This window comes from Daphnia pulicaria, chromosome 1 (genome assembly GCF_021234035.1).
Source record: "Daphnia pulicaria isolate SC F1-1A chromosome 1, SC_F0-13Bv2, whole genome shotgun sequence".
Classification (NCBI taxonomy): domain Eukaryota; kingdom Metazoa; phylum Arthropoda; class Branchiopoda; order Diplostraca; family Daphniidae; genus Daphnia; species Daphnia pulicaria.
The window spans coordinates 37,527,077-37,552,786 of NC_060913.1; the positions used below are offsets into that span (position 1 = coordinate 37,527,077).

The 25,710-nt window shown below is 38.6% G+C and overlaps 2 protein-coding genes, 1 long non-coding RNA gene and 2 pseudogenes across 4 annotated transcripts; all 5 read right to left on the reverse strand.

The window, feature by feature from the left end:
• Nucleotides 1–7,263: 7,263 nt before the first annotated feature.
• Nucleotides 7,264–8,828, reverse strand: LOC124312855. Of its 2 annotated transcripts, XR_006910650.1 has the most exons (3): nt 8,743–8,828; nt 8,533–8,679; nt 7,264–8,288 (listed from the first exon to the last, which is right to left on the reverse strand). It is a non-coding gene; the product is annotated as an uncharacterized LOC124312855 (long non-coding RNA). The 2 variants fall into 2 exon arrangements; XR_006910649.1 differs by lacking the exon at nt 7,264–8,288 and having other exon boundaries at nt 8,500–8,679.
• Nucleotides 8,829–8,857: 29 nt separating this feature from the next.
• Nucleotides 8,858–9,722, reverse strand: LOC124323818 (alpha-aminoadipic semialdehyde dehydrogenase-like). The gene is made up of 3 exons (XM_046784350.1): nt 9,591–9,722; nt 8,991–9,516; nt 8,858–8,919 (listed from the first exon to the last, which is right to left on the reverse strand). Exons 2-3 carry the CDS (start codon nt 9,499–9,501, stop codon nt 8,858–8,860), a joined length of 573 nt encoding a protein of 190 aa, XP_046640306.1. The 5' UTR covers nt 9,502–9,516; nt 9,591–9,722.
• A 3,561-nt stretch (nt 9,723–13,283) lies between these two features.
• LOC124312850 lies at nt 13,284–14,045 on the reverse strand. The gene is made up of 3 exons (XM_046777356.1): nt 13,857–14,045; nt 13,708–13,789; nt 13,284–13,609 (listed from the first exon to the last, which is right to left on the reverse strand). Exons 1-3 carry the CDS (start codon nt 13,959–13,961, stop codon nt 13,374–13,376), a joined length of 423 nt encoding a protein of 140 aa, XP_046633312.1. The 5' UTR covers nt 13,962–14,045; the 3' UTR covers nt 13,284–13,373.
• Nucleotides 14,046–19,659: 5,614 nt separating this feature from the next.
• Nucleotides 19,660–23,130, reverse strand: LOC124312827 (annotated as a pseudogene).
• Nucleotides 23,131–23,752: 622 nt separating this feature from the next.
• LOC124312842 lies at nt 23,753–25,427 on the reverse strand (annotated as a pseudogene).
• Nucleotides 25,428–25,710: the final 283 nt, after the last annotated feature.

Genomic DNA, 25,710 nt, shown 5'->3' on the forward strand with positions numbered 1-25,710 from the left:
AAAAAAAGTTAAACCAAAAGATAGCCCGTGAAAATCTAATTAAAAAAGATGTATTTAAAAAACATAATTTTGCAAACAATGGGTCTACAAATTGAAAAAACAAAAAACGCACGGGAAAAATGGACTACGGCAAAATGAAAAAAACGATTTTTTCATTTTGCCGTATTTTAAAAACTAATCGTCCAAAATGGACGAAATTTGGAACATAAGTTATTTTCGACAGTATAAACCTGCTGTCCAAATTTCGCTAAATTATAAAATATGAGCGCGCCAACGATTCGTTGATTTCGGCTGGATTGACACTCTACACGTCGACGCATATCGACTTTTCGGCCTTGGTTTCATCTTGAAGCAAACAGACGCCGAGGGGATAGCTGGCGAATGGTCCAAACAAGCCTCGGGTATTTATCCGAAACTTAATCGCGAAATAAGACGAAACGAACAAAACTGGTGCCAAAAAGGATGTTTTCTCCGTGTTTGGGAACATATGTTTGCATGGGATGCCGAAAAAGAAATTTAAACTAATTTTTCTTTGCTATTTAATAATTTGATTTTTGGGTTCAATTCGTAAAGTTCCTAAAATTCGCCTTTTAAATTACATATGTCAATGCGGAGATTGTAGATAGCTATGGTTGAGGCCTGTAGTACTAAATTTGTTTCCAATGATGGGTTAGATTTGTAGCGTATTATTAACTTTTTCTGAAACTGTTTCAATGCTTCTATGTCTGAACCAACTAGTTGCTGTGTTACCTTACTCCCTTTATCACTAATTCTTACTTCATTTTTTTTCTTTTTTAGGTAACATTGTGTAGCAATAGAAAACTGGCGCTATAAATCATTTGCTTATATGTTCCGGCCACATGAAAGAATAATGAACTGGCTTAAATAAAGGCGAAACTACACATTCTTCTGATAGAAAAGCGATTGAGGACATTTCCTTAAAATCCAATGCCGACGCCGTCTCATATGTTGTTAGAATCTTGTTCTGAAGTTCAGTCACTCACTATTAATCCATTTTAGTCCAGCATCATTGTTGATTGTTTGAACGAAGAATTGAGGGAGCTTAAACTTAAGAGTCGAGGGAGCTCCAAGAAGTTGGTTGAACTTGACAACACGCTGTGCGAGTTCCAAGGGAAGATGGACGAGTTGGACATCGAAAAACATACTTAAACTGATGAGTTGGTACTAGAGAAAGATGGCCGTGGAGTCCCAAACACTGATCGTAGAATCTTCGTTTCAGGAATTGTAATTGCTCTACCCATTTAATGTGATAATCTAATGTAGGAATTTAATTTGAATTCACTTCAGTATTTCATCTCCAGTATTTTTAATTTTATTTTAGAGTCGTTAGTTTACCCGCTACCGGTTTTTTAAGTTGCGGAAAAAAAGGGCGTTGAAAAATTCGGGGTTTATTTGGGACAGGGCGAAACAAGATTCCTTCGGTAATGTCCTTCGGGAATTTTTTTAAACGTTAAAGAGACAGAAAATCAAGGTTAAATAGTAGATAAATACATACTATTATGTTTGGAAAATTCCCTTTATTCTCTTAAATTAATTTATTCTTATTAACTAATTGACTTATTATCTGTCAATATGGTGGTGCGACTTAGGTGTGACGGGGGCTTCGCCCCGCCACCCCACGTCGCACTTCATGTTAAGATTAAGTTAAAGTAACATTTATTACTACAGTAACAATACAATTATATCATGATGTCACATGTTGCATTACATGAGTCTCGGCTAATAGATAGCGAGCTACCATCATACCCATTTTTTCCCTTTATAAAGTATAAATAAGATGGTCTAGTGGTCATCAACCCGGGCTGCTATTCGTATGGTTCGGGGTTCGATTCTCGATCAAGTCGGAAAGGAAAACTAATTTTGTAATTTTTGAAAAATAACTCTTAAAAATCTTTCGGAGGTAAATGGAAGTGGAAGATCGGTGGTAACTCTTCACGACCGTAAGAAGATCTTGATGACCGAGGAGAGGACAGGGGAAGAAGGGAGAGATGACCCACAGCCTCAAAATGAGTATAATCTAACATTTTTAAAATGTTCCTCAACTTCTTGGTTGATGACTAACTGTTAAAAAAAGGAGGCATAGAAATTTTACTTAAACAACCAAATTTATTAAAATCAAGATAAAAAACAGTAAACACAAAGAGGTAATAATAAAACAAAAGAGTTAAAAAAAGTAATTGTTGGAAAATACAAAGTAAAAAGAAGAATAAAGACGAAATCGAACAAGAACATAAAAACCAAATCAAATTAAATAAGACATACTCTCCACTCCCATAGCAGAAAACTTGTATTGCTTGGGAAGATCAAATTTTTTTTTCTTTTTGTTTACACTGCTCACTGCTGAGCAGTCACTGCAATGACAGTTGACAGAACTCAAATTAGTAGAGTAAAACTACATTACAATCGAATAAAAAATTTATAAAACTTGTGACGTCGTACCTAGCGCATAGTTCAAAGTAGGGGGGGGGGGGTTAGGGTTCTGAAAGATCGATGGTGCTGTCACCTGGGTCTTCCGACCGATAACGACGAAATTTTTTCTAAAATTAAGTTATCATTCCGTAAACGCGTTCTGATCAGTATTTTTTCTTATGTTTTACTTGAAAATACTAAAATTACAATTAAAATGAATACGGGAGTCCTATCAGCAGTCCACGAAAAATCAAAATCGATGCCATGCCCACCCATCCCCTTATTTTTCAAAACCTTTCCGCTAAAAGTCTTATTTTAACCTATATTTAAGATTTGTCATAAAAAATTAATTCGGAAATATGACCGCGGCAAGGTTTTGTCGTATTGGCGTGGAATATCCTAATAATGAAAACGCGCGATGACTCCTGCGAAAAAAAGGTTATGTTATCAAACTTACCGGCAGTCTTATAAGTTCAGGATGAAGTCGATTTCCTATGTAAGCTAACAGAAGCTAGTGATGAATTTCAGCTCCAATCAGGATTCCGTATTCCATGTTCACTAAGAGACAGCACAATAATATGACACCGAAGGGCAATAGTTCAATCTCTTTCGTTTTTCGGTAATAGGAAATAACCGTCATTAATAACGTCCGATATGCCAGTCTTATTTTTTTTTTTTTTTTTTTTACTTAAACAAATCTAAAAAGATCAAATTCTGCGAAGGGTTTGTATGTTCTTTTCTGTTATCGCGGGTTTTTTTCCGTCTTGAAACTTATTCCGCCAAACAATATATATATACGTGATCCGCAAGATCCAAGACGAAAGCATCTAATAAATGGTTGACGTGAATATCTTATTTCATTTCCTTTCCCCCCCCCCCTCGTGAATAGGAGGAAGAATTTCGGAAACTAGCAATTTACTCTGTATAATATTCAGGATTTTTTAAAATTATATTATTCGTCCCTTTGAAGAGAAAAATCTATACGGAGAAGAGGCGGTAATAAATAATATGAAAGCTGAGAAATCATACGGTAGGCAGTAGGCTACTATATGGTTGAGGCATAATGCAACTTGTATTCTATTATACATACACACCTTTTGAATATATAATAATAGCTATAGGTTTCTTTCAATTCGAATGTAATCGATGAAACGTCTCCTAGCATTATTCTAGCGTCAGCTTATTTCCCTTGTTTACCTTTTTTCCCCGTTTGGAAAATAAATCGAGTTATCAACTCATCAGACGACCAGCAGCGGCAACCAGAAGGCGCGGTAACTTCTTCTTGCCACGAGAAACGAGGTGACGTCCTTTTCTCACTCTCATCTCTACTCCTCCTCCTCCTTTGCCTGGTGTTGGTGGACATTATCACGGGATGCGACATTTCCTCCACTAGCCAAAAATCTTTGTCTTTTCGTCTCAAACAGACAAGTGTTTCTTTTCTTTTAAAATGAGTTTCTCACACACACTAATCACACACATCACCAAACCCACGCAAAGATTTATCCCAGCGGATCCAAAGTCACTGATGGACACATAGTCGATGGTTGAAAATAATGCAATCGTGGCCTAGAGCAGCAGCTGCAGCAGCAAGTGATAAACAAATAATCAAATGTGGTGGAAATGTGTGTCCAAAAAAAACGCGCAACAGTCAGTCAGCGACTCAGCGTCGAATTCCAACGACGGCCTGCCAGGATCGGGCCAGGATCGACATCAATCCGCACATTTTAAATAAGATATTTTTGAAAAGTGAATGAAAAAGGGGGAAAATAAGGTTATCGAGAGAATACTACCCACGCTCCTGAAGTCAAATAAAACATCATCCTTATATAATAATAGCTACACTAGCTGGTCCCTTTTTTTCATTCCATTGCGACCGGCCGCTCGCTATCACGAAAGGAATTCCGCACAATAACATAATACTATAGGCGAATCCCTGACTGGCACAACAGGAAAGCAAAGTTGTTCTTTCACAAGTTTTGTTTTCCTTCTTCTTCTACCAATGGTCTAAAAAGTAAAACTGCCTTAAGTCTGGCCACCCCCTATCTCTGTATATGCTGTGGTATTTGTAAATGCAAGTTGTTTTTTCAAGTTAAAGCATTGGTGCTTCTATACAAAGGTTGAAAAACTTGTCTAACTCAAAGACTCAGGGATAATCTTATTGTGTGTATCGGCCACTGTACTCTGCAAGGCATTGTGTGTTTGCAGCCACACTCTCCGTTGTGTTTGTTCTCCGTGCTGGATTCTAAAAAAGATGATCTATACATGCACACACTATATCCAGTAGCTACTTACAGTATATTGATTCTTAAGTTGCGCGGTTCGGGTGGCCGTCAAAGCGCGTCAAAGTGGGGTTCCTTTTTTTATTCTCCGTCAAGGAAATTTGAAACGCTGTCAGACACAGCTTTTAGGCTAGAGTACTCGGCTTAGGACATAAAGCGCATGCACCTGATAACAAAGTTAAAGTTTATATTATTTGAGCATTACTCGTCCATTTCGGGAAGATTGACTCTTCCTTTTTCTATATGGCCCAGTACAATAGTAATGAGTCTGGCGCTGTTGTCGGAGCAACAGAAGAACAGGGAATAATACGATAAACTTTTATTAGACTCCTCTGATTAATTTAGGTGTTTACGGTGAACACTAAAAACAACTAGACTCTCGTATAGATATCTGAAATGAATTTTGTGCTGATAGCGAAAAATCTACATCGACGACAGGGAAACGGATGGAACAGGAACTTGAAACTTGTAGAGCTGCTCGCCTTGAGCCCAACGAGATGACGTGGATGTCGAGTCTTCACAGGAAACCTAGGGGCTGAGCAGAGTCGATGCACTCGCGGTGAAAGCCCACCACTCCATTGAAAAAAACTTTGAGAGCAGTTGATATGCTCTTGGTCAACTGGTTATCCGTCGTCTCGAAATGAACACCTGCACAAATCAAATTTATAGTGTCTCTAACTGTTCTCATTATACTCGCAGCAGTAAAAAACAGTCGTGGTTTTCATGTGCTTGCGGCATGGGACATAGCGGGAACTTATGCATTGCGTATCGACTTTGGCCAAGATTAATGCTGTGTCCAATGCGAGATGTTCATGTTGCTCCAATCCGGTCGTATTTTGACAGTTAATTGAGAATACGAGGAATAATGCCAGTTGAATCACAACAGTGACGAAACCCATTTTATTATTCTAGTTTTGAGCGTTATATAAAATGTGAGAAAAAATAAAGTGGAATTTAAAATATGTGAGAATTTTAAGTTTTTAAATTGAAAATGTGGCATTTACCTCTCTTGTTTGTTGTTATTCAAGTTGTAATGGAAGTATAGTTTCTTTTTGAATGTTAGTTTCTTAGTTATACCTTTACAGCCAACTGTGGTTTTGCACAAATGTATGGAACGTGAGAAACATGGTTTTCGGCATTCGTCTCAAATTTTTGCAAATAAGACACTTCGATGAATTTCTACAGCTATTCTAAAATAATGTAGGTCTATAAGAAACTTGCCTTCATATATTTTATCCGTCGCCATATAAACATTTAACCTGACTTGAGAAACGTGATGTGCAAGTTAGGGTTGGCTACGATTGTATCAGAGTTTTTTTTTTACTTTTCAAGCGTCACTCATACATGTGCAAATTGTGCATATTGCCGTAGTAAACCTGATGCTTTTAGCGTCAGCGACGTCATTTATATAGATCAGGGAATACGGAAAAGACAGTTACAAAATTAAAATCAATGAGTGACAAAAATTTAGTCTCAGCCACTTCAATCAATTTTATTTGATTGAAAGGAAATCTTATTTTTAAAATAAAATTTTATTGGATCCCAATGGCCGAGTGGATAGCGCATCGGTCATCTGTTCCAGACCGTGAAGAGCGTACCGCGGATGTGGATCTAATCTTACAGGACGTATAATTTTTCTTTTTATCTTAATCTCTATTATATCGATTTTTTCCGGCCATTTTCTTATTTCAATTCATTATTTCAATATTTATTATTTTATCGATATTTCCGACAGGCACTCACTGGCTGTAGGCTAAACTTGCGTAATTTCAGGACATTGAGCTATCAAGTTGAGCTGCTGCTATATACAGCCAGATTAACTTTTTCGTTCTTGCCCTTTTATTTACTTTACTCTGCTAAAAAAAAATCGGTAAGCCGTTGGATGGATATAATGAAATATACTGGAACCTTTAAATCCATTTATTTCCATTTTTTCGAGAATTTTATCAACTTAATATCTACTGAGTTACAGATTAAACGAAAAAGCGTTCAATAAGATTGTTGTTATCTATATTTGCTGGAATGCTGATCATTCATTGGCAGCATAGCGGAATTATTTGGCAGCAGCCGGCAGCAGCATCGGGATAGCAGAGAGACATTTCTTAAATAACGCAAGGGCAATGTATAAGATGTTGTGGTCTTCTTTTGCTTTTTTCCCATACGTCAGTTGCCATCAGTATATATATTTCATATTTCACCAGCAGCCCAGCATGCGAACGAAAAGCTTGCTGATTTTATGCTGATTTTATTGCTTCATGTCCACTTCACTTCAAATCCACTTATTCCACTTATTCACTTCAACAAGCTATATAAAACATCTCTACGGAAGATGATGATGAACGCCGGATGATGTTCAAATTTTGGAACATGCTAAAAGTAATTCGAAACAAATTATCGACTGAAATGCGACGACGCAAATTATTTTCTTTTGGGGATTTTCGGTTGATAATACAATAAACATTTGTTTGCCAGCCAACGAGTTTCAAGACAAAAGTCTAGTGACCTGCTGCAGCCGATATTAGATGAAGCCTAGCTGATACATTTGTTCTCTCAAGTGGTTCTTTTTGTGATAATTTGAAATGATTTAAGTGATTTAAGTTTCGATCGTTTCCGGCTCATCATTATTAAGTTCATTCATTTTCCGCAGCGCAGCAGTTATTGCAGTTAGAAATCTTCTGACAAATTTATATGAAATACACAGTGTCCCAAGATCTAGATATATTTGTAAATTATTTGTGATATCATAGCGGGATTTTTTGGTATCAGGATTCTGGTGTGCTGGGCAGATATTGTCGAAGCCTTTTCCGTCCATACCGTCGCCGTATCGTCACCTGTGTGAGACAACTCGACTGAAGTATTCTTACCGATTCTTACAACAAGTTTATTAGCCGGAGCTTTGAGTAGACGTAACTCGAGAAAATTAAAAAATTAAAAATCCGCCAAGAACACAGCTGAAAACTCAAACGCAAAACGTACGTAGATGATTTTTCACACTGTGTTTTCAGTTGACCTAATAAATGTTTGCCCGTATTATCACATCGCTTTCATCGTCATTAAAGTCAAACGCCTGAAAATGTGAAGAAGATTTGTGATGTGGCGCACCGGCGCCAAAGGTAAAAAATCTGGCAACGGTGGGGGTGCAGACGACAGAAAGGAATCGTGGAGACGAACAGAAATTCAGCTGCGAACAAGGAGATTTTAGGATGCGATGGTGGTGTATCACATGTGAAATAGGCCTAGTAACTGGAACATAATAGTTTAATTACTTGAAACACATGATAAGAATGAAATTATTTTTATTTTGGAATATTCCTAATCTATACATCAGTTTCACAGTTGATGGCGAGGGTCCAAAAAGGGCAGTAATAAATAGCTCGGGAATAAAACAACTGAGCTGCTGTTATCGGCGGATGATATTCAGGAAACAAAGGCGGGAAGATTGTCGGGTCGGCGTTGCTCTCAGTGACGACGCAACTGCTTAGTCCAACATTAATGAAACTCGATCCGAGCGAACAGATCAAGAGAGTCGGGTCCGTTGGGGGGGAGGAAGGTCTATCATCGAGACAGACGCCAACAAATCTTTAGTGAACGAAAAAAAAAAAAACATACCCTGGAAGCTGGAAGTAATGAAGTAATGTTAAAGAGAAACTGGAAAAAGTTCACCTAGTTTTACTTTCTTGGAAGAAAAACTTTCAACTGAATCTCCAAATATCCAAATATCCAAAAAATCAACCATCCAATTTTTAGCTAAGCATTTCGAATTGTAAAAGTTAAACAAATCGGCGCCATATGTTAACATTAGCTGTATTATAGTACGCGTTACGTGACAATAGAGTTTAGTAATACTATGAATCTGATCCCGATTCATGGCCGCCTGCTGTGTGTTCATCTCACCGATCTCAACTCCGCTCGTCCCGATGTCGACGTTGACGATCCCTCAGTCCGATCCTTTCGGTCCCAGCCACTGTGTCTGTTCCAATCAAAATGCATTCAATTTGAATATTCCATTGAAAATCGAGAAACTTTTTTCTACCTTGAAGATGTGGTTGAGGTTCTTGGTGAATATGCTGGACGAGAGACCCTGGTCGACGCTGTTGTTGATGGCCGTAGCCTCGTCCATATCCTGGCACTTGAGCACGTAGAGAATGTCAGCGAAACATTCGCTCATGACCACAGACGCCGTCGGCATCAGACCCGTGATGATGGTCGGCTGGACGAAGAAGCCGCGGGACGGTCCGTCATGACTTTGCCGCCGAGGGACTCCGCTTCCTTGATGGTGACGGCGATCAAGTCGACGGCCGGCTGATTGTGAAGGGGGGCCTAGCAGGAGGCCGGACTGGAGGGGATCACCCATTCTGGGCAATAGCAGCTCGTAAGCTTTGATCAAATAGGCCAGGACGGTGTCGCAGACCTTTCCGTGCAAGACGAGACGACAGGTGGAGGGTGCAGCGCTGGCTGGATGTTCTAGCAGACGGGAAAATGGACGCCCGGATACTAGATCGATTGAAGCGCTCTCGTCGACCAGAATGGCGTTGTTACCGCCCAGTTCGAGCAAATTGCGGCCGAATCGGCTCTGGACGGCCACGGCCACCTGTTTGCCAACTTTGATGCTCCTAGTGAACGAGATGAGAGGCAGACGGGGGTCGTTGGCCATGGCACTGCCGACATCAGCTCCGTCAAAGATGAGACTGCAAATGGCACCCGGCAGGTTGTTCTTTTCCAGCACCTGGGCCACAATCTTGGTGGTGGCGATGCTGCACAAGGGTGTCGACGGGGCGCCTTTCCAGATCATTGTATTGCCACAAATCTGAATGAAGTCAAAGATCGAATGTTAATTAAACTGTAAGATAAAGAAATAGATTTTCTTTTTTGAGTACTGACTATACTGACAGGGCGTTGTTCCAGCCGTAATAAACGGCCACAGGGAAGTTGAAGGCCGAAATGATTCCAATGGTTCCCAAAGGATTTCCCATTTCCAGCAGGGTGTGATTGGGTCTCCCTGATGGAATCACTTTGACCTCAAACATTCGTGAGAGGCTTAAGGCGTAGTCCTAATAGTCGACATACTCTTGGACTTAATCAACACTTTCGGGGAAATTTTACCTATAAAATAATAAAAAAGAAAGTTAATATTTTTCAAACAGGGATTGAGAGACAAGCGATAATACCCAGTTTCCATTGAGACAAGTTTGCCAAGAGGCTCCAACTTTTCTCTCATCGCAACTCCCATCTGCCTAACTATCTCTCCTCGGTTGGGCCTTTCTGGCCTCCACAATACACATGTATCGTAATCATCAACATTTCCTTGAGAGACTTCAGCAATGATTCACCTGTGGCTGGTGAAATTGATTGGACCACCTGAAAGTTAATGAACATAAATGTCAAGTAGTGAGTTGAAAGAAATTACTAAAATTATTCAAATCTTACCATTCCATAGGTGAACCATTTCCCATTATAAACTCACGATTGAATAGCTCTAGGTCAAGATCTTCGGTGAAGAAAGCGTTACGGGGACGTTCTACTAAAGAAACCTTGTCTTGACATTCATCTCAGTAGAAATTGGCATAAGTGAGTCCATCAAAAAGTTGAAGGTTCAGGTCAATCTGAAAGTTTAAGGTTATCTCAATTGCAGTTATCTCTTTTCTCTACGTATTCAAGTCTTTAAGGTATAGATTCTTTTCATTCATGATCCTTGTGCTTGTGGATTCTTCGATTCTTCTCCGTTTTCTTGTTTTCGTCTGCTTATTTCGCTGCCATCTATTGGCAAAATATTACATTAATTAATTGAATCAACAGCCAATAGAGGCCCTCAGAGATGGTAGGAAAAGCAAATGTAAATTCAAAAACACCGAAATTGATCAAAATTGACTTTTGGCTCAGCGTATTTCTCAGTGATATATTTAATCTATAATGTGTATACGCTTGTTTTTACAGTCTAATCGAACTCCAAGTTCATTTTCATCATTCGAATAGTTTTTCATTTTGTCGCAATAAATGCTGGAGTGTTCCCACTTCCCACGTCCTTGATTGACTATTTGAATAGTAAACTCGGTGCACATGTGCCCATATATCATTATATCATTAAACAAACTCTACGCTTATACGATATTGCGCAATTTTCAAATTGCAGTTGGAATATAAAAGGACCGGTCAAAAAATAGTCTGGTTCGATTATTCAGACGTATTCGAAAAGCAATTGACGTAATGATCCGACAGATTTTCCTCGCCGGCCTGCTGGCTGGTGCTGGCCGTCAACGGAGTCCCTGAATCGCGTCAGGCCAGCATGGGCATCCAGGTGTTTTACGGGCCCGGCAATTGCCAGGTAGAAAACAGTGGAGTGGTCCTCGACTATCGTTGGACCGGCTGCGCAGACGTCGACAACTGCAGCTATACTCCGTAAGTGACGACCTAATAAATTTAAATCTTATTTTATGCGATTAATTACGTACATGAAATAATATTAGAATCCCAGTCAGAGTGAATACGAAAGTGGATGGGACATTACGTTCAGTAACGGCAATCAAATGACATTGGCCAAACTGGCCGTCCAACGAGGCTAGAACCTTCCGCACCACTGGAACCAATTCAAATCGGTTGAGTCCAATTCATTTCTCAAATTAAATCTAATTGTTGAATTGAATTCCACTAATTTACTTTGAGTGAGGAAGACGCTTACTCAACAAGGAGCTGTCGTTCGAAGTGGACGTGACGGCCTGTGGATGCGGCATTAATTCGGCCCTTTGTTTCATTTTGATGGAGAGCGACGGCAGCCAGGCCAGTTCCGGCTACACGGGCTCCACTTACGGCACGGGCTCTTGCGATGACTCTCAGCCGGCCGAGCTGGACATTTGGGAGGTCAACAGTTTGACCAGCGTCTACAAAAATCATTCGTGCCTCAACGGCCAGTGCGACCCGTACGGTGGCGCTTTCAACACCTACGCGCTCGTTCAGGAGCGACGGCCATTGCCAACAAACGGCCGAAGTTGGGCCCTTCTCCGGCGACAGTGTCGTCTGCACCGATGGATCCCAAAATCGTCGCTTCTGTATTTCTGTTGTACGTAATTTTTGTATTTAACAATCAAAATGAATGAAATAAATATGTTTTAAAAACGTTTCATTTTTAAAACAGGGCGATGATGGTGAGCCGTTGAATTATTACAACCCGAAATTGGCTGGAAATTGGACAAGTGGTTCGTCGTCGGAGTGGCCGGAAGAGCCAATTCCGGAAGCTGCCGGATGAAGACCAACAAGCGGATGAACGACAATAAAAGGCCGAACCTTCTGACCCGCGTCCGCAGTCAACTGTATTTGATGCGCGACCATTCGGGCCTGGTTCCGTCCAGCAAATTGGCCGACGTCAAATCTCCCGCCAATTGCCAATATCAAAAAGAAGAGGAAGAATCGGCTGAGGCAATTCGCGACGTTATTACCCGAGACTTACACGACAATAAAATCAACAGCGTTGAAAACGACGACCAGACGGCCGCCGAAAGGCGAAAACTGACGTGCAGTTACACGAAATGGGTGAATTCAGTTGCCTGCTGCTGCTGGGCTAATCGTCCGGAAATTACCCGACGGCTAGTTGCTCGCCGAATTTCTTCATGTGCTCCTAATACAATTACCACACCTTCGTGAGTAGTACATTTAACTTCGAAAGACTATATAGATTGAATTATTCATAGACCCTGAAATAGCTATGATGAAAGTGGGACATTTAATTTACATTCAATCTGATTGGGTTGATTCATGATTGATTTATAGACGTGCGCTAACGGATTGGGTTTACCGGCGGATGAGTATCAACGCCTGCGAGGCTGCGACTGGCCTTCCAACCAAGCTTCCAACGTCCCCGGTTGCAGCAATTAATTAAAAAATTTATATTAATCAGCCAATTTTATTATTTTCTTCTTTTTCTGATGATGTAATTTCTTGATATGGAAAATGCAGAAACTTTTATTGTCTTCCTTTCATTCAATAAATTATCTCGGGGATTTTATCTTCTTATTTATTTTCTGACGCAAGCAAATTGAATTAGTTGGAACATGGATTAATGATTATACGATTACGATCACTCAGTGCATCCGACTATCCGAGCACGATCCGAGTCTCGAACAATCCGCAGACACACCGTCAGGCGGCAGGCGCCAGGAGCTATAAGCCTTGTATCCTTTTGCTTTCTTTGGCTGGCCAGCTTTTCCCGCTTTTCCCAGCAAGTCATCACGTCTTGCACAACATTATGGCCATTTTGACGGGGTACGTTATGATGGGTACATCCGTTTTGCGTCAAGAGTCAAGAAGATGCGTGCGGCGATGCTGCTTACATGTCCTTCCATGTGATGGCGAAATTGGCAAATTGGCGTCTTTATTGGCATTTGGCACTGGCCAAACGTATATGCCGACTTGAAGACTCTAAATGCCAATGCGGTGGCGGTAGTTACTAGTTAGCATCTTAATGAAGTAAATCAATGAATCCCCTACTGGAAAAAGAAACATGCTGATTTTCATATAACATTGTCATAATTTATTTCGGAATTAGCATTTGAAATACATTTTTGGCGCGAAATATTTTCTGCTGTTATCTCTTATCTGTTAAGAAAACGAAGAGATTTTTTTCTTTTTTTCCGTGCAAGGATATAATGATTACAATTACGAAATCAATAGAATTTAATCATCATTTTTAAAGAGTAATCCGCGGCCACGGCCACTTTCAGCGGGTGTTGGTGGTGCACTTTCTTGCGTTGGTGCCTTGGTGGTCCTGCATGGGATGGTGCGTTTCGAAATCAATTTCAGCGGTGATGCTCCTGCTAAAATACCTCGCCCAGCTCCACGAACGACACCTAGGGGATTACCGCCAGAATTGGCTGCTACGCGCGGCCCGACGGATTGCGTGACAACTTTCGCTGCAGAAGTGCAGATCATTGAAGTGATTGAACAAGCAAATAATTATAGTGGCAACCAAATATTTAAAAAAACACATTGAGAAAATTAAGAAACTTACACAAAGTGTTGGGCAAGTGTGGAACAGATTCAAAAGATTCTTCTTCATTCTCATCACCTTGTTTCTCAACTCTCAAGGGTGTCTGCTGAAAAATGGTCATAAATGTAATATTCATCGTATTGGAAAATAGTAAATAGCAAATTTATCACCTGTGCATCCTGCATCTTGGAAACTTTAGGCACTACCACGTAGCGATCTTCGTCAAGCAGCAAGGTTAGCAGGAACGTGGCGATCAGGCAGCAAAGACAAGTCATAACACTCGCAACACAAGTCAGAAATAGTGTAGGCCTAATTTTTCACTTGCGTCAACGAACAAAACGTCACATTGTCCTGATCTTCATGCCACTGTGTTTAAGAATTGAGGATTTGAATGTAATACAAATGAAACATATTTGATTTGTTCCCTAGCGGTGGTTCTCGGTTGAAAGTCGGTATGGTTGTGATTACCCTTTTTTTACGGCCCAAAATTCGGTAATTTGAAGGGAAAAACAACCTTTACCCAAAAGTAATTGAAAATTTTTCAAAGACAAGTCAGACACAATATTTCCAGTTATAACTCAGTTTTTTCCCAGTATTTATAACCCCAAAACTTAATTTTGAGAGAAGTGTGAAATTACCTCTTTATAAACGGTTGTAGACGGGTTAGAAATACTAACAAATATAAAGCGCTATTCAACCCGTTTTCACCGGGTTCTGAAACCGTATTTTAGACCAGTAAATTTAAGGTTTAAATAACTAAAAATTTTCCGGTAAATGTTATCCTTCACAATACTGTCGCTTAAAAACGTTTTATTTATCCATTGCCATCCGGTTTGACCCTGGTTTTGCCAACGGTTATTTCTACCGACTCAAATGTTGTCGGGTAAAGGTCTTATTTACCCTTAATTTCTCGGTAATTTAGACGAGTTTAAAACTACGATTTAAAAAGGTGTTTTTCTCCATTGCTTTCCAGTTTGCCAATGGTTATTTCTACCGACGCAAACTTATTTTTAAGGGGAATATTTAGGTCCAAGTAATTCGTAATTTACCGGTAAACTATGTCCAACTTTAAACGAGTTATGCAACTGGTTTTTTACCCGTTTTCATTCAGGTAGCCAACGGTTATTTACACCAACTGAAATATGTAATTTGAGAGTAAATTTTAGGTTAAAAACACGGGTTTTTCTCTCGTAAATATTTTATGTGTAACACCGACGTTCAAAAAGGTTGAAATACATCCGTTTTCATCCGGTATTCCTTCGGTTTTTTTACCAACTTGCAAAGGGTAGTTTTTGGGTTCATACAACTTTTAATTTACTGGCGAAAAAAACCGCATTTGTCAACTGTTATTGCCACTAGTTTTTTACCCATTTTCATTCAGTTTATCAACGGTTACATACACCAACTCAAATGTGTAAATATAGGGTAAATTTTAGGTTAAAGACACTGGTGTTTCTTAAGTAAACCGCGCCCATATATAAAACCAACGTTCGAAAAGGTTGTGTTCATCCGTTTTCATCCGGTATTGCAAAAGATTTTTTTTACCAACTTGCAAAGGGTTATGTAACCGTTGGCAAAACCTTTGAGAATACTGGATGAAAACGTATAAAATAAACCTTTTCGAACGTTGGTTTTATATGGGCGAGATTTACTTAAGAAAACCCAGTGTCTTTAACCTAAAATTTACCCTTTACTTCCAAATTTCATTTAGTGTACATAACCGTTGACAAACTGAATGAAAATGGGTAAAAAACTAGTTGCATAACTCGTTTAAAGTTGGACATAGTTTACCGGTAAATTACGAATTACTTGGACCTAAATATTCCCCTTAAAAATAAGTTTGCGTCGGTAGAAATAACCATTGGCAAACTGGAAAGCAATGGAGAAAAACACCTTTTTAAGTTTTAGTTTTAAACTCGTCTAAATTACCGAGAAATTAAGGGTGAATCGATTAGACCTTTAAACGACAAAATTTGAGTCGGTAGAAATAACCGTTGGCAAAACCAGAGGCAAACCGGATGGCAACGGATAAAAAAAAAACGTTTTTAAGCGACAGTATTATGAAGGATAACATTAACCGCAAAATTTTTAGTTATTTTAACCTTAAATTTACTGGTTTTAATAAGGGTTTCAAAATTTGGTTACAATGTTTGGCAGTATTTCTAACCCGTTTAGCAATGAAGAAATAAACTTTCTAAATGTTATAGAGCGCAAAGTTAACAGTGTAAATTTGACTGACAAATTGAGGGAAGAAAAACCGGAGATTTACGGGTTTGTATTGAAATATTTAACCAGTTTTTACGCCTTTTTTCACACTTAGTTTTTACCGGTTGTTCTTCTTGGTAAAATCGCGGTTTTTCTAACCCACTGAAATGTCCCGCCAGAACACCATGTCAGACGGTCGGGGGTAGGAAAACGACTGAAAAGGGGTGGGCCAAATCCGCGGTTCGTAGGTAGTTTCCACATGGTTTGCAGTACATGAAGGTGGTAATCAGTGGGGTTTTCACCACCCTAAAACTCTCTGCAGTTTGGGGGTGGTATGAAGAAGAAGGAAGAGGGGTGGGGGGGTTTTTACCACCCTAAAACCACGTTGCAGTTGGGGTGGAATGAAGAAGAAGGAGGGGGGGGGGGTTAGTGGGGTTTTACCACCCTAAAACCACGTTGTAAACATTTTTAGTTACCAAGTCGACGCAGCATTTGTATGTTGTTGTCAAATTTCAACATTTTTGTGGTTTATGGTTGTCATTTAACACCAGAATTAGGAGGGTAGTATACTACCCACACAATTCAGTAAGTGTCATCAACTTAAGACATCATATCTGGTTGTGTTTTCAAAAAATACTGAAAATTCGATGACAAGAATGAAAAATTTTCTAAGTCCTCATTGCATTATTCGGTTCTATTCTTACGTATACGAACCATTTTCACATAACTGGTAGTTGAGTGGATAGCAAGCTGAGCTAGGAAATGGTTCTCTCGAGTAGTCGAGGTTCGGAACTAGGATCATACAACATTTTGGTTGGATGGTTCTAATTTCGGAGGGCGGAAATCGAGATCTGTCCCACCCACTGGGAGAGATGGTGGTGGACAGGTGGCAATTAAAATTTATCCCACCCACGGGGAGAGGTGGTGGTGGACAGGTGAAGGGCAAAATTCTGAAAAATCAAATGGTTTAAAAAATCCGTAAATTCCCGGTTATTTACTCTGGATTTCTCTGTCAATATAACTAATGTATTACTCTACTTATCCGTTGGGTTTACGCTCTTAAGGGGTTAATTTACCCGTTTAAAAATCTGGTGTATTTCGAGGAAAATAAACTGAATATTGATGGTTAAACTTACGGAAAGAAAACCGTATTAGTCGGTTGGGTTTACGCTCTTAAGGGGTTAATTTACACGTTTAAAAATTTGGTTTTTTTCGAGTAAAATAAGCGCTTTTTTTACAAAATCGAAAATTTTTCAGGCGCGTAAAAACACGGTGTTATTACTGCACTTCTCGGTTGGGTTTACGCTCTTAAGGGGTTACTTTACGGTAAAAATCGGTAAATTATACCAGTAAAATTCCATTTACCGGTTTTTTTCACCGGTAAATTACCAGTTTTCAACCAACAACCGCCGTTAGGGTTGAAATAATATACCTGACAAGCCATATTTGGGTAGAACTGAAACAGTTGTTTGCTAAAATGTACATCCACTTCAGATGTACTGGTGAATCTCAACCGCGGGTCGTCCAAATCGGCATAACGGCGCAACTCATGAAAAAGAGTTTGTTCAAGCTGTAAGTCTTGGACGGGTTCATTTTCTCGTATCCGTTTTCCAACAGACAGCTCTTCTTTATTAACCACTCAAGAATATAAATCGCCTTTACTCTATCCTCATCGACGAAAAATAGTGGGGCATAGCCACCATCCTGTAAATGAATGACAATCATTAGAAAATGTATACCAAGAAAAATAAGTTCACTGTTAAAAATGTATTTTTTTTTCGACGTTATGTAGGCCTATATGTCTAAAATAGAGATATGGTAACGAAAAACGATAGCATATATCGTTTTTAAAATTTTCTGATATAAGTATTGCTAAAACTGTAATAATAAATTACGTAATAAGACATTTACGAGAAAGATATATTTTAAGGCCGAAAAATGATATAATATATTACAAAATGTGATACTTTTTTATGTCGAAATTAATCTGCGTATTAAAAACAATTTATTATAGTCAAATTTGTTATTAAAATGTACTATTTTCCGATATTTAAAAATGAAATCATATTCGTTAATATGAAATCTTTACTATTGATTTTCAAAAAACAGATATTGATACTTTTATTTAATGAAATAAAACATTTATTAAGTACCGTTTCACAACAATCAAACATTACTTTAACTGGGACATAAATTCATAACCATATTATCTTATCGAGAATCGTGAGTAGTTAAATAACCTGCCCTATAGAGCTGCCCCCAAATCACCAGAACAGATACATCAGAACCAAATTTCTAATTCTAATTGTCAAAGTAGCTCAGTGGTAGAGCAGTGGCCTGGCAAGCTAAAGATCAATGGTTCAATTTCCAACTTTACCTTCTCTAATTTCTGAAATAAAACAATTCTCGAAGATACTACTTTCCCATAACTGAGCGCCGCAAACAATTTATTCAACAGCCGGACAATTCTGTAATACATATGCGTAATACAAAAATTTTTTTTGTATGGGTTACATGCATCTATATTAACGGTAACAGGGATTTTAAAATGTTAATAAGAGAGATAATTAAAATATCATTTTTCAATAATTATGTAATACATTTTTAGGCAGAACTATCGTTTTTTGAAAACAGTTATTTAAAAATGTCTTTCTGGCGGAAATCGGTTTTAGAGATTAAAAATATCGAAAAACGATATTCTTTTTTAACAGTGTTCAAAACAAATACACCTTCTGCCTCAGCAGTCAGTCCACATTTGAGTCATATCAGCGACCGACATAGACTTAATTAGAAGGAATTCAATTACGAGCTAATTCCTACAATAGAAGTAGGGCTAATATAAATTGAGAAAACATTATTCGTATTCAAATTCAAGCAGTAATTGCCACTGATAAAATCTCAGAACAACGACACTAAAAGAGTTTCGTTCTCGTGATGATTTTATTTAATTTGAGCTGCGACAAGAAAACAAATTGAGAAATTTTTAAATTTTTTGAGGATTCATGTCCCCCGCCCTTTATTTTTATAAATAATTTTTATGATAACCAAGCGAATTTGTGTTCAGCTATACGTGCGGTTTAGCTATATTTAATTTTGAAGTTGTTTTCGAAAAATTCCAAACCGTAAATGAATTAGAGGCAAATGAATTTTCTTCTATTTCCAGTAGGCTACTTGAAGATTGTAGATCTGGCAATCAAAATTGGTTTTTTACTTGCCGCGTCCACATTTTTACAGATAGAAAATTGAAAATTGGTGTGTGCATTGAAAATGTTTGGTGGCATCTACTGTTTAATTTTCTTAAAGATATTCCCACTCCTTAATGAATAAGAGTCGAACGAATTTTTTCCCCTTCCCATATTTTTCTCATCCTGCGACCGTGAGAAGAAAATAATTAAAATTTATTTAAATCAAATTAAAAAAGTGAAAAACTTAATTAAAGATAAACGAGATGTGTAGTTGCATCGTTTTCGTGTTAATTCCGTGAGTAATTTAAAAATAAAAAATAAAATAATTTTTTATACCTGACAATTAAATCGAGTTTTTCACGTGCCCTGCCCTTGATTTTAGAGATGGACCAGTTATTTTTTGGTTGACGAGTGCATAACTGAAATGTTAATTCATCTGTAAAAGAATTTTTTGAAAATTCCAAACCGTAAACGAATTACGGTCAAATAAATTTTCTCCCATTTCAAGGCCTCCCGTTTTTTGTAAATCTGGCAAACAAAATTGGTTTTTTGATGGTCGCATCCAGAGTTTGCAGATGGAAACTTGAAACTTAGTGTGTGTATTCAATAAGTGTAATTGCATCCACAGTCAAATTTTGGTTAAAAAACCTCAAAGAGACGCGGCAATTTCCTCCTCCAACATGAAACCCGTGAAATGGGTCTGGTGTCGACTGTTGTCATACAAATACGAGGATGAACCAGTATATTCAATTGTTACCCAGAGTTGATCGCCTGTTTTCAAGTTCAGCGTCGACTGGAGGGTCAACGGACTCCATTGATCAACGGGGCCGTTATTCTCGTGAACATTACTCCTCCCGATTAGATTCCCGTTCAAATAAAGAGAAGAATAAAAATCAACAAAAGATGAAGATTCAAAACGCGCCGTTCCCGTGAAAGAGAAAAAATAAATTCCCGGTCGCGGTGCCGTGAATTTCCCCGATGTCAAATCCATGGCGTTTCCCTCGTTCAGCCGCGCCAAAGGAAACGGAATCGGAGTGTCTTTTGTGTCAAAATAAGAATTTCTCTGGACGTAGAAATGGACGGGCGCCGATTTGACGTCGGCGTATCCCATCCATTTCTGTTTGTCTGTAAAAAAAAAAGATTTAGATGAACAAATATCAAATGAAATTAAAACACGTCGTACCATTTTGATTAGCCAAAAAGTTGCAGTAAATCATTTCCATCTTCTTTGATCCTTTTACGGAAAAGAATCCGCTCAGTTTATGTCCCATTCGTTGTAGATCCGCACACGAGGTTGGCATTTTACCAATGTAAACTAATTCACTCGTTCGGGCTGTTAAATTCAAATTCTATCAATTAAATAGTCAATAAATTAAAAATTTTTAATTCCAATTGTTCCAATTTACCATTTAATTCGATGGCCAAATCCGCAACGGTTGACTTTGTGCTGTTCAATTCCGTTCTCGTTGAGTCCAAATTTGTTTTTGTAGTTTCCAAATCAGTTTTGGTTGCTGAACCATTTCATTCGATTAAAATTTAAACAATTTCAAATAATAAAACATAATTATTTTACCTCTTAGATCTTTTTTAAAATTTTTGGCGGTATTAACTATTAATTCTTGGCCTTTAACTTTATAGAGAGATCATAGACATTGGCCTTCGTTTTGACGTTTTCTCGAAGTCGATTTTAGTTTTCCCCAACTCCTTTTTAGTCCCTGTTCAATCACAACATTTTATAAAATTAATTTTTCGTCAATTCTTAAATAATTTAAAATACCTTCCAATTTATTATTTAAATCGCTCTTCGCATTTCTCAGTTCGGTGTTCGTTTTCACCAAGTTGTTCACAGTTGTACTTAACAGCTTAGTAGTGACTAAAATTCAATTACAATAATTCAATTTAAATTTAATAAATTTATTTCTGAAAAAATTATTTGAAAAACCTTTCAGTTCCTCCTTCAAATTGTTCCATTCGTCAGTGACGGTCAATTCTGTGTGTTCTAAAAATTTTATCGGTGCCGACAGTTCGGCGGTCGTATATAACGGACACGATTGTTTTTATTCTGAAACGATTGAGAATCACGAAATTTGCTCAAATTGATTCTGCTCAGTTGCATCGGTTTCGGCACGAATTTCTCTCCGTCCCATTGGACGTGGTCTTTACTTTCTTTTAATAATTTTGCGATTTCTTCTTTTGAAATTTCTACACGCCGGGAACGATCGGAATCGTTTGCCATTTTCCCTGAAATTGTTGAACTGATTCTGTCCACGTCAGCCCAGCTGTTTGAGTCGAAATTGTGTTGGATTCTTTCTTTATTCTCTAATTTTCTGTCGTGTTCATCAGAATTTTTCTTGGCGTATTCATCACTCTTCTCGTTTTCTCGTTCGGTATTGTGCGTGTTACTAAAATCTACTGCGAGTTTAGCGCCAAAACTGCCGCCCAAAAAATCGCCACTGGCTTCCGTTTCAACTTTGTTTGTATTCGATTTGTCATCCCGGGATTTATTGCGGCTGGATTGCCCTTGGTCCGTTGCTTGTGATCTTCTCCTTTCATTTTCATTTGCATCTTTCGATTGATTTTCACGACGAACTTGTTCCTCACGTCTTTTCTCCTCGTCTTTATTACTTGAAGTTAATTTTTCTGTTATTTCTGACTGCCTCTCCGCTTTCTGAAACATGTCCGCCAATTTCTTTTGAGTTTCCTTGTCCATTTTGTTGAGGATTTCATTTAAAGTTTTCGTCGTCTTGTCCGGCCGGTAATTTTCCTCATTCCAGAAAACAGAGTCCCACATTTTGTCACTTTGTTCTTTAGTGGTCGTCCTGGACGTGACCAGCAAACCTTTTAAAATATTTAAAATTTTAGATTCCGTATTAGGCGACCCGACCTCGTAGTCGTCAAATGTGTCCATTCGGATGTTGGTGGCCGTTTCCGCCAACATTTTCTTCTCGTCGTTGGCCGTCAGAAAAATTTCTTTTTTGTCTTCAAATTTCTGTAAAAGAGTCGAGAACAATTGACCGGAAGTGACGCTTTCGATGCGGATGGTCGTCTGTTTGGTTTGCAACGTCTGCGATGACAAACTGTACAGAAGTTTCAAATGGTCAAATTGTTCGGGGTCCGATCGCATTTCACTGGCCAGTTCGTCGCAGATTTTCTGTTCAAAACACGACAGAGAAAGTCTTAAAGTTTTGCTCTTGTCATAATTGGTTCACTCTGGCGATAGCGAATAATCAACTGTGGCTCTTTTGGTGGCAAGAATGACCTTCTCCAAGGGAATAACTCTCACTTTATTGGATTTTATTTCATGGCCGATGATTTCATTTAAATGTTTGACCACTTCATTTTGGACTTTGTCGTTCCACATTTCAATGCGAAATCTCATCTCTGGCTGTTTTGTAACGTTGTTGTAAGAACTAACGGCACTTTTGTGGTCCAGCAGCGCAAGAGGAGAGTAGAAATATTTTTTCTCGCTGGCAGTTGTCGTTGCCTTGTGATTATTGGCGTGTTCGTAAATTTCAACGAGAAAGTTGCCGAACTCCATGGAACTTAACGTATCGGGCGAGATTTGCAGTTTCGCCCAAGAAGAAGAACCACCGGGGTTGTCTGATTGGCAGTTACAGCAAATGACCGAAACAAATAAAATGGTGAAAATGTACCTTAATACAATCGATTTCGTAGACATTTGCATCCAAGAATGAAAAAGGAAACTTGAAAAGAATTAATTTATAGATGAGGCTGGGGAACAGTAAATTTCGATGTATGGCACTTTGACGTACGTTTCAAACTGAGCGGGAATTCACGAATTACTGCGTATTTATACAGAAAAATTAGGCAGATTCATTCTAATGGGTTTTTCCAGATTTTCGACATTTTGTAAGCAAGTGTGTCGGGTTCCAGATTTCGAAGTCCAGCGTCGTGTAGACGATAAAGCAGAAATGTCATCCAATATTCCCGCCAAGGTTTTATAAACAGAACATACTCCGAGTATACAAACAGATTCTCGATTCTTTCAAACAAGATAATATACCAACACCAATAAAATATACAAATATAAAATGTATAAAATATTACATTCAGTAACTTTAGATTAATCTCGAGCGCTTACACATTTTAAATTCAAATCAATTTTTTACAGAACGTTCTTTGATCCGACACTCACCAACCGCCCTGCGCTGTATTTTCGATAGCAGTTTGATCTTGTCGCACAATTCGCCCGACTATTTTTAAAAACAAACGGCCCACAGCATTCTCCACTCTTTTCCTCAGTCGGTTAGAGATGGCCAATTTAAAGTGGCAGTTTTGATTTTTCAATTTCTTTTAAATATTTTAAAATGCTGGGAAAATCCAAACATAAATACATGTTCGAAAATGATACTCACGAGTCTTTGATACCGTGGTTTGATATGACTTTTATCTTCCGTCGCCACTCGCCAGCGTTGTAAACATTTCGTCAAAACTGCGCACGTCGCACTTGAATGTCATGTCGAGATTACAAGTGAAGTCAGCAAGTCTTTTCATTAATTTTCTAAAACAGACTGACCCCAATATGCTAGTTTTTAAGGAACAGTCGAGTTTGAATATTTTCTGCGCGTCTACTATAAAATTTAATTCTTTCAAATACGACCGATTGCCGTTTTAAATCTGTTACGGGCTAATTCCTACAAGGAATAAGTCCTAAATTGAGAAAAAAAAATATTTGTATTCAAATTCAAGCAGTAATTGCCACTGATAATCTCAGAACAATGTTGAACAGAATGCGAACAGGGTAGATTGCGTAAGATATTTTAAAGTTACAAGTAAACCATACAGTTGCATGTACACTGACGTTTTTTCGATTTTCCACCATCTTATAAACAAAGACAAATTGATATTTCTGGGGCGGTGGTGAATCGAAACTTTTTGAACAACTAAAAACGGAGAATACATAAAAGGGTTTGCAAGAAAAGGGGTAACCTGTAGCGGAGGACGGTCCCTTCTGTGGCAGTTTACTCTTTGCTGTCGCCAATGCCATCGGGCAAAATTGCGAACATGCATGGCTTCAGACTCTGGCAAGCAGGGGGAGTCGTAGATTTTGCAAATTCGGGTTTCTCCACGACCTTTGCGCAAGTAAAGTCTACAGAAAGGAAAGTTATTACTGCCAGGGCAAAGGGATGCAAATAACAACAAGTGAAAACTTACCGAGTAGTAGACGCGTGAGCCATGATGTTTCCACCGATGGGTTTCTTTGGGTCAGCGACGAACATTGCAGCACCATCGACTTGAACAACTACTTGATTGGTTACAACCACTGCCACGCCAAACTTGAAGAACACATAAAAAAGCAAATGTGATTTAAGAAAATTTGAATGGTTATTTACGACGTCTATAGTATACACGTAGGCTACTTCATCTGCAAGTCGAAGGAGCATGCGCAAAAAACGAGCGAGATGCATTTGGCGCGCGGAAAGTTCTCCTCTTCCCGAGTAGTCGGTCCTAGGAAGATAAAAGAATGTTTGCATGCCATACATGATGTCTTTGAAGAAAGAAAGAAGAATCCTTTTGAGGATTAGAGAGCTGTGGCGGAATCGACAATGAGAAGAGCGTAACAGGATTCGGCCATCATGGCAGAGGCTTGGATCAGAAGCTGTGACTGGTGATCAGTATTGAAAGCTCTGGCGCAAGCTACATTATCCAAAACATCTGAGCCAGATAAGCCATATTGTTCAGCTACAGCCAACAAACGCTCCGGACGAAAGGTTCCTTCAGTGTCGATGTACAAGCACTTTCCTTCAGCTCCTCCACTGTCAATGGGCAACTAAAAAGTTAACATGGATAAAACCTTATTAGAATTTGAATTGGTGAACTTCTGAAATATCTATTACTTGACAGGTGACTGCAATAGTTAGGCACAATTCAGTTTTTCCAGTACGAAACCAAATAATTTCTGTGATGTTCCCTGTTTCTATGCCACCTCCAAGCAATTTGTCAAGCTCTTTGGATCCTGTAGTAACCTGAACAAGCTCTGCACGCTTTTAATGATACTCTGTGGCAGTAGAAAAACCCATGGGAACCATTTTTTGAGCTTCAGCCTGAAAGTTGTGAGGAGGAAAACATTAATAAGAGCTAATTATGGATAATTACATGAATAGTTTTGTACAATGATTTTATCAGCCTTGGCCTCGCTGACTCCTTTGATGGTCATGAGTGCACGTCTTTTTAGGGACATAGGCTACTGATTCAACTGTGTGATACCCCGCTTCTTTGCAGTTTCTTGATATCTGCACCACTAATTCTATTGCTGAAAAAAACAGTTTGTTCGAGAGCTTCGACAACATTTTCTTCTTCTTCATTAAGATTTCGAAGTGCAGTAGCCATCGTACTGATTATAACTTATAAGCTTATGATAAGCTAATGATTAAAGAAACCACTGTTGCAAAGCAGAATAAGTCAATAAAAAACAATTGTGTGATTCAGCGATTCAGCTTCTCGACTCAATTAATCAGTTTCGGAAGAGTTTCAGTTTCAATCAGTCTCAGCCCTCAGAACGAACTACGAAGTGAACATGTGAAACGTGCTGCACGTACACAACCAGGGGTATGGAGAGAAAAAAAAATAATAATTTTAAAATAATTTTAATAATAACTTTAAAACATATTAA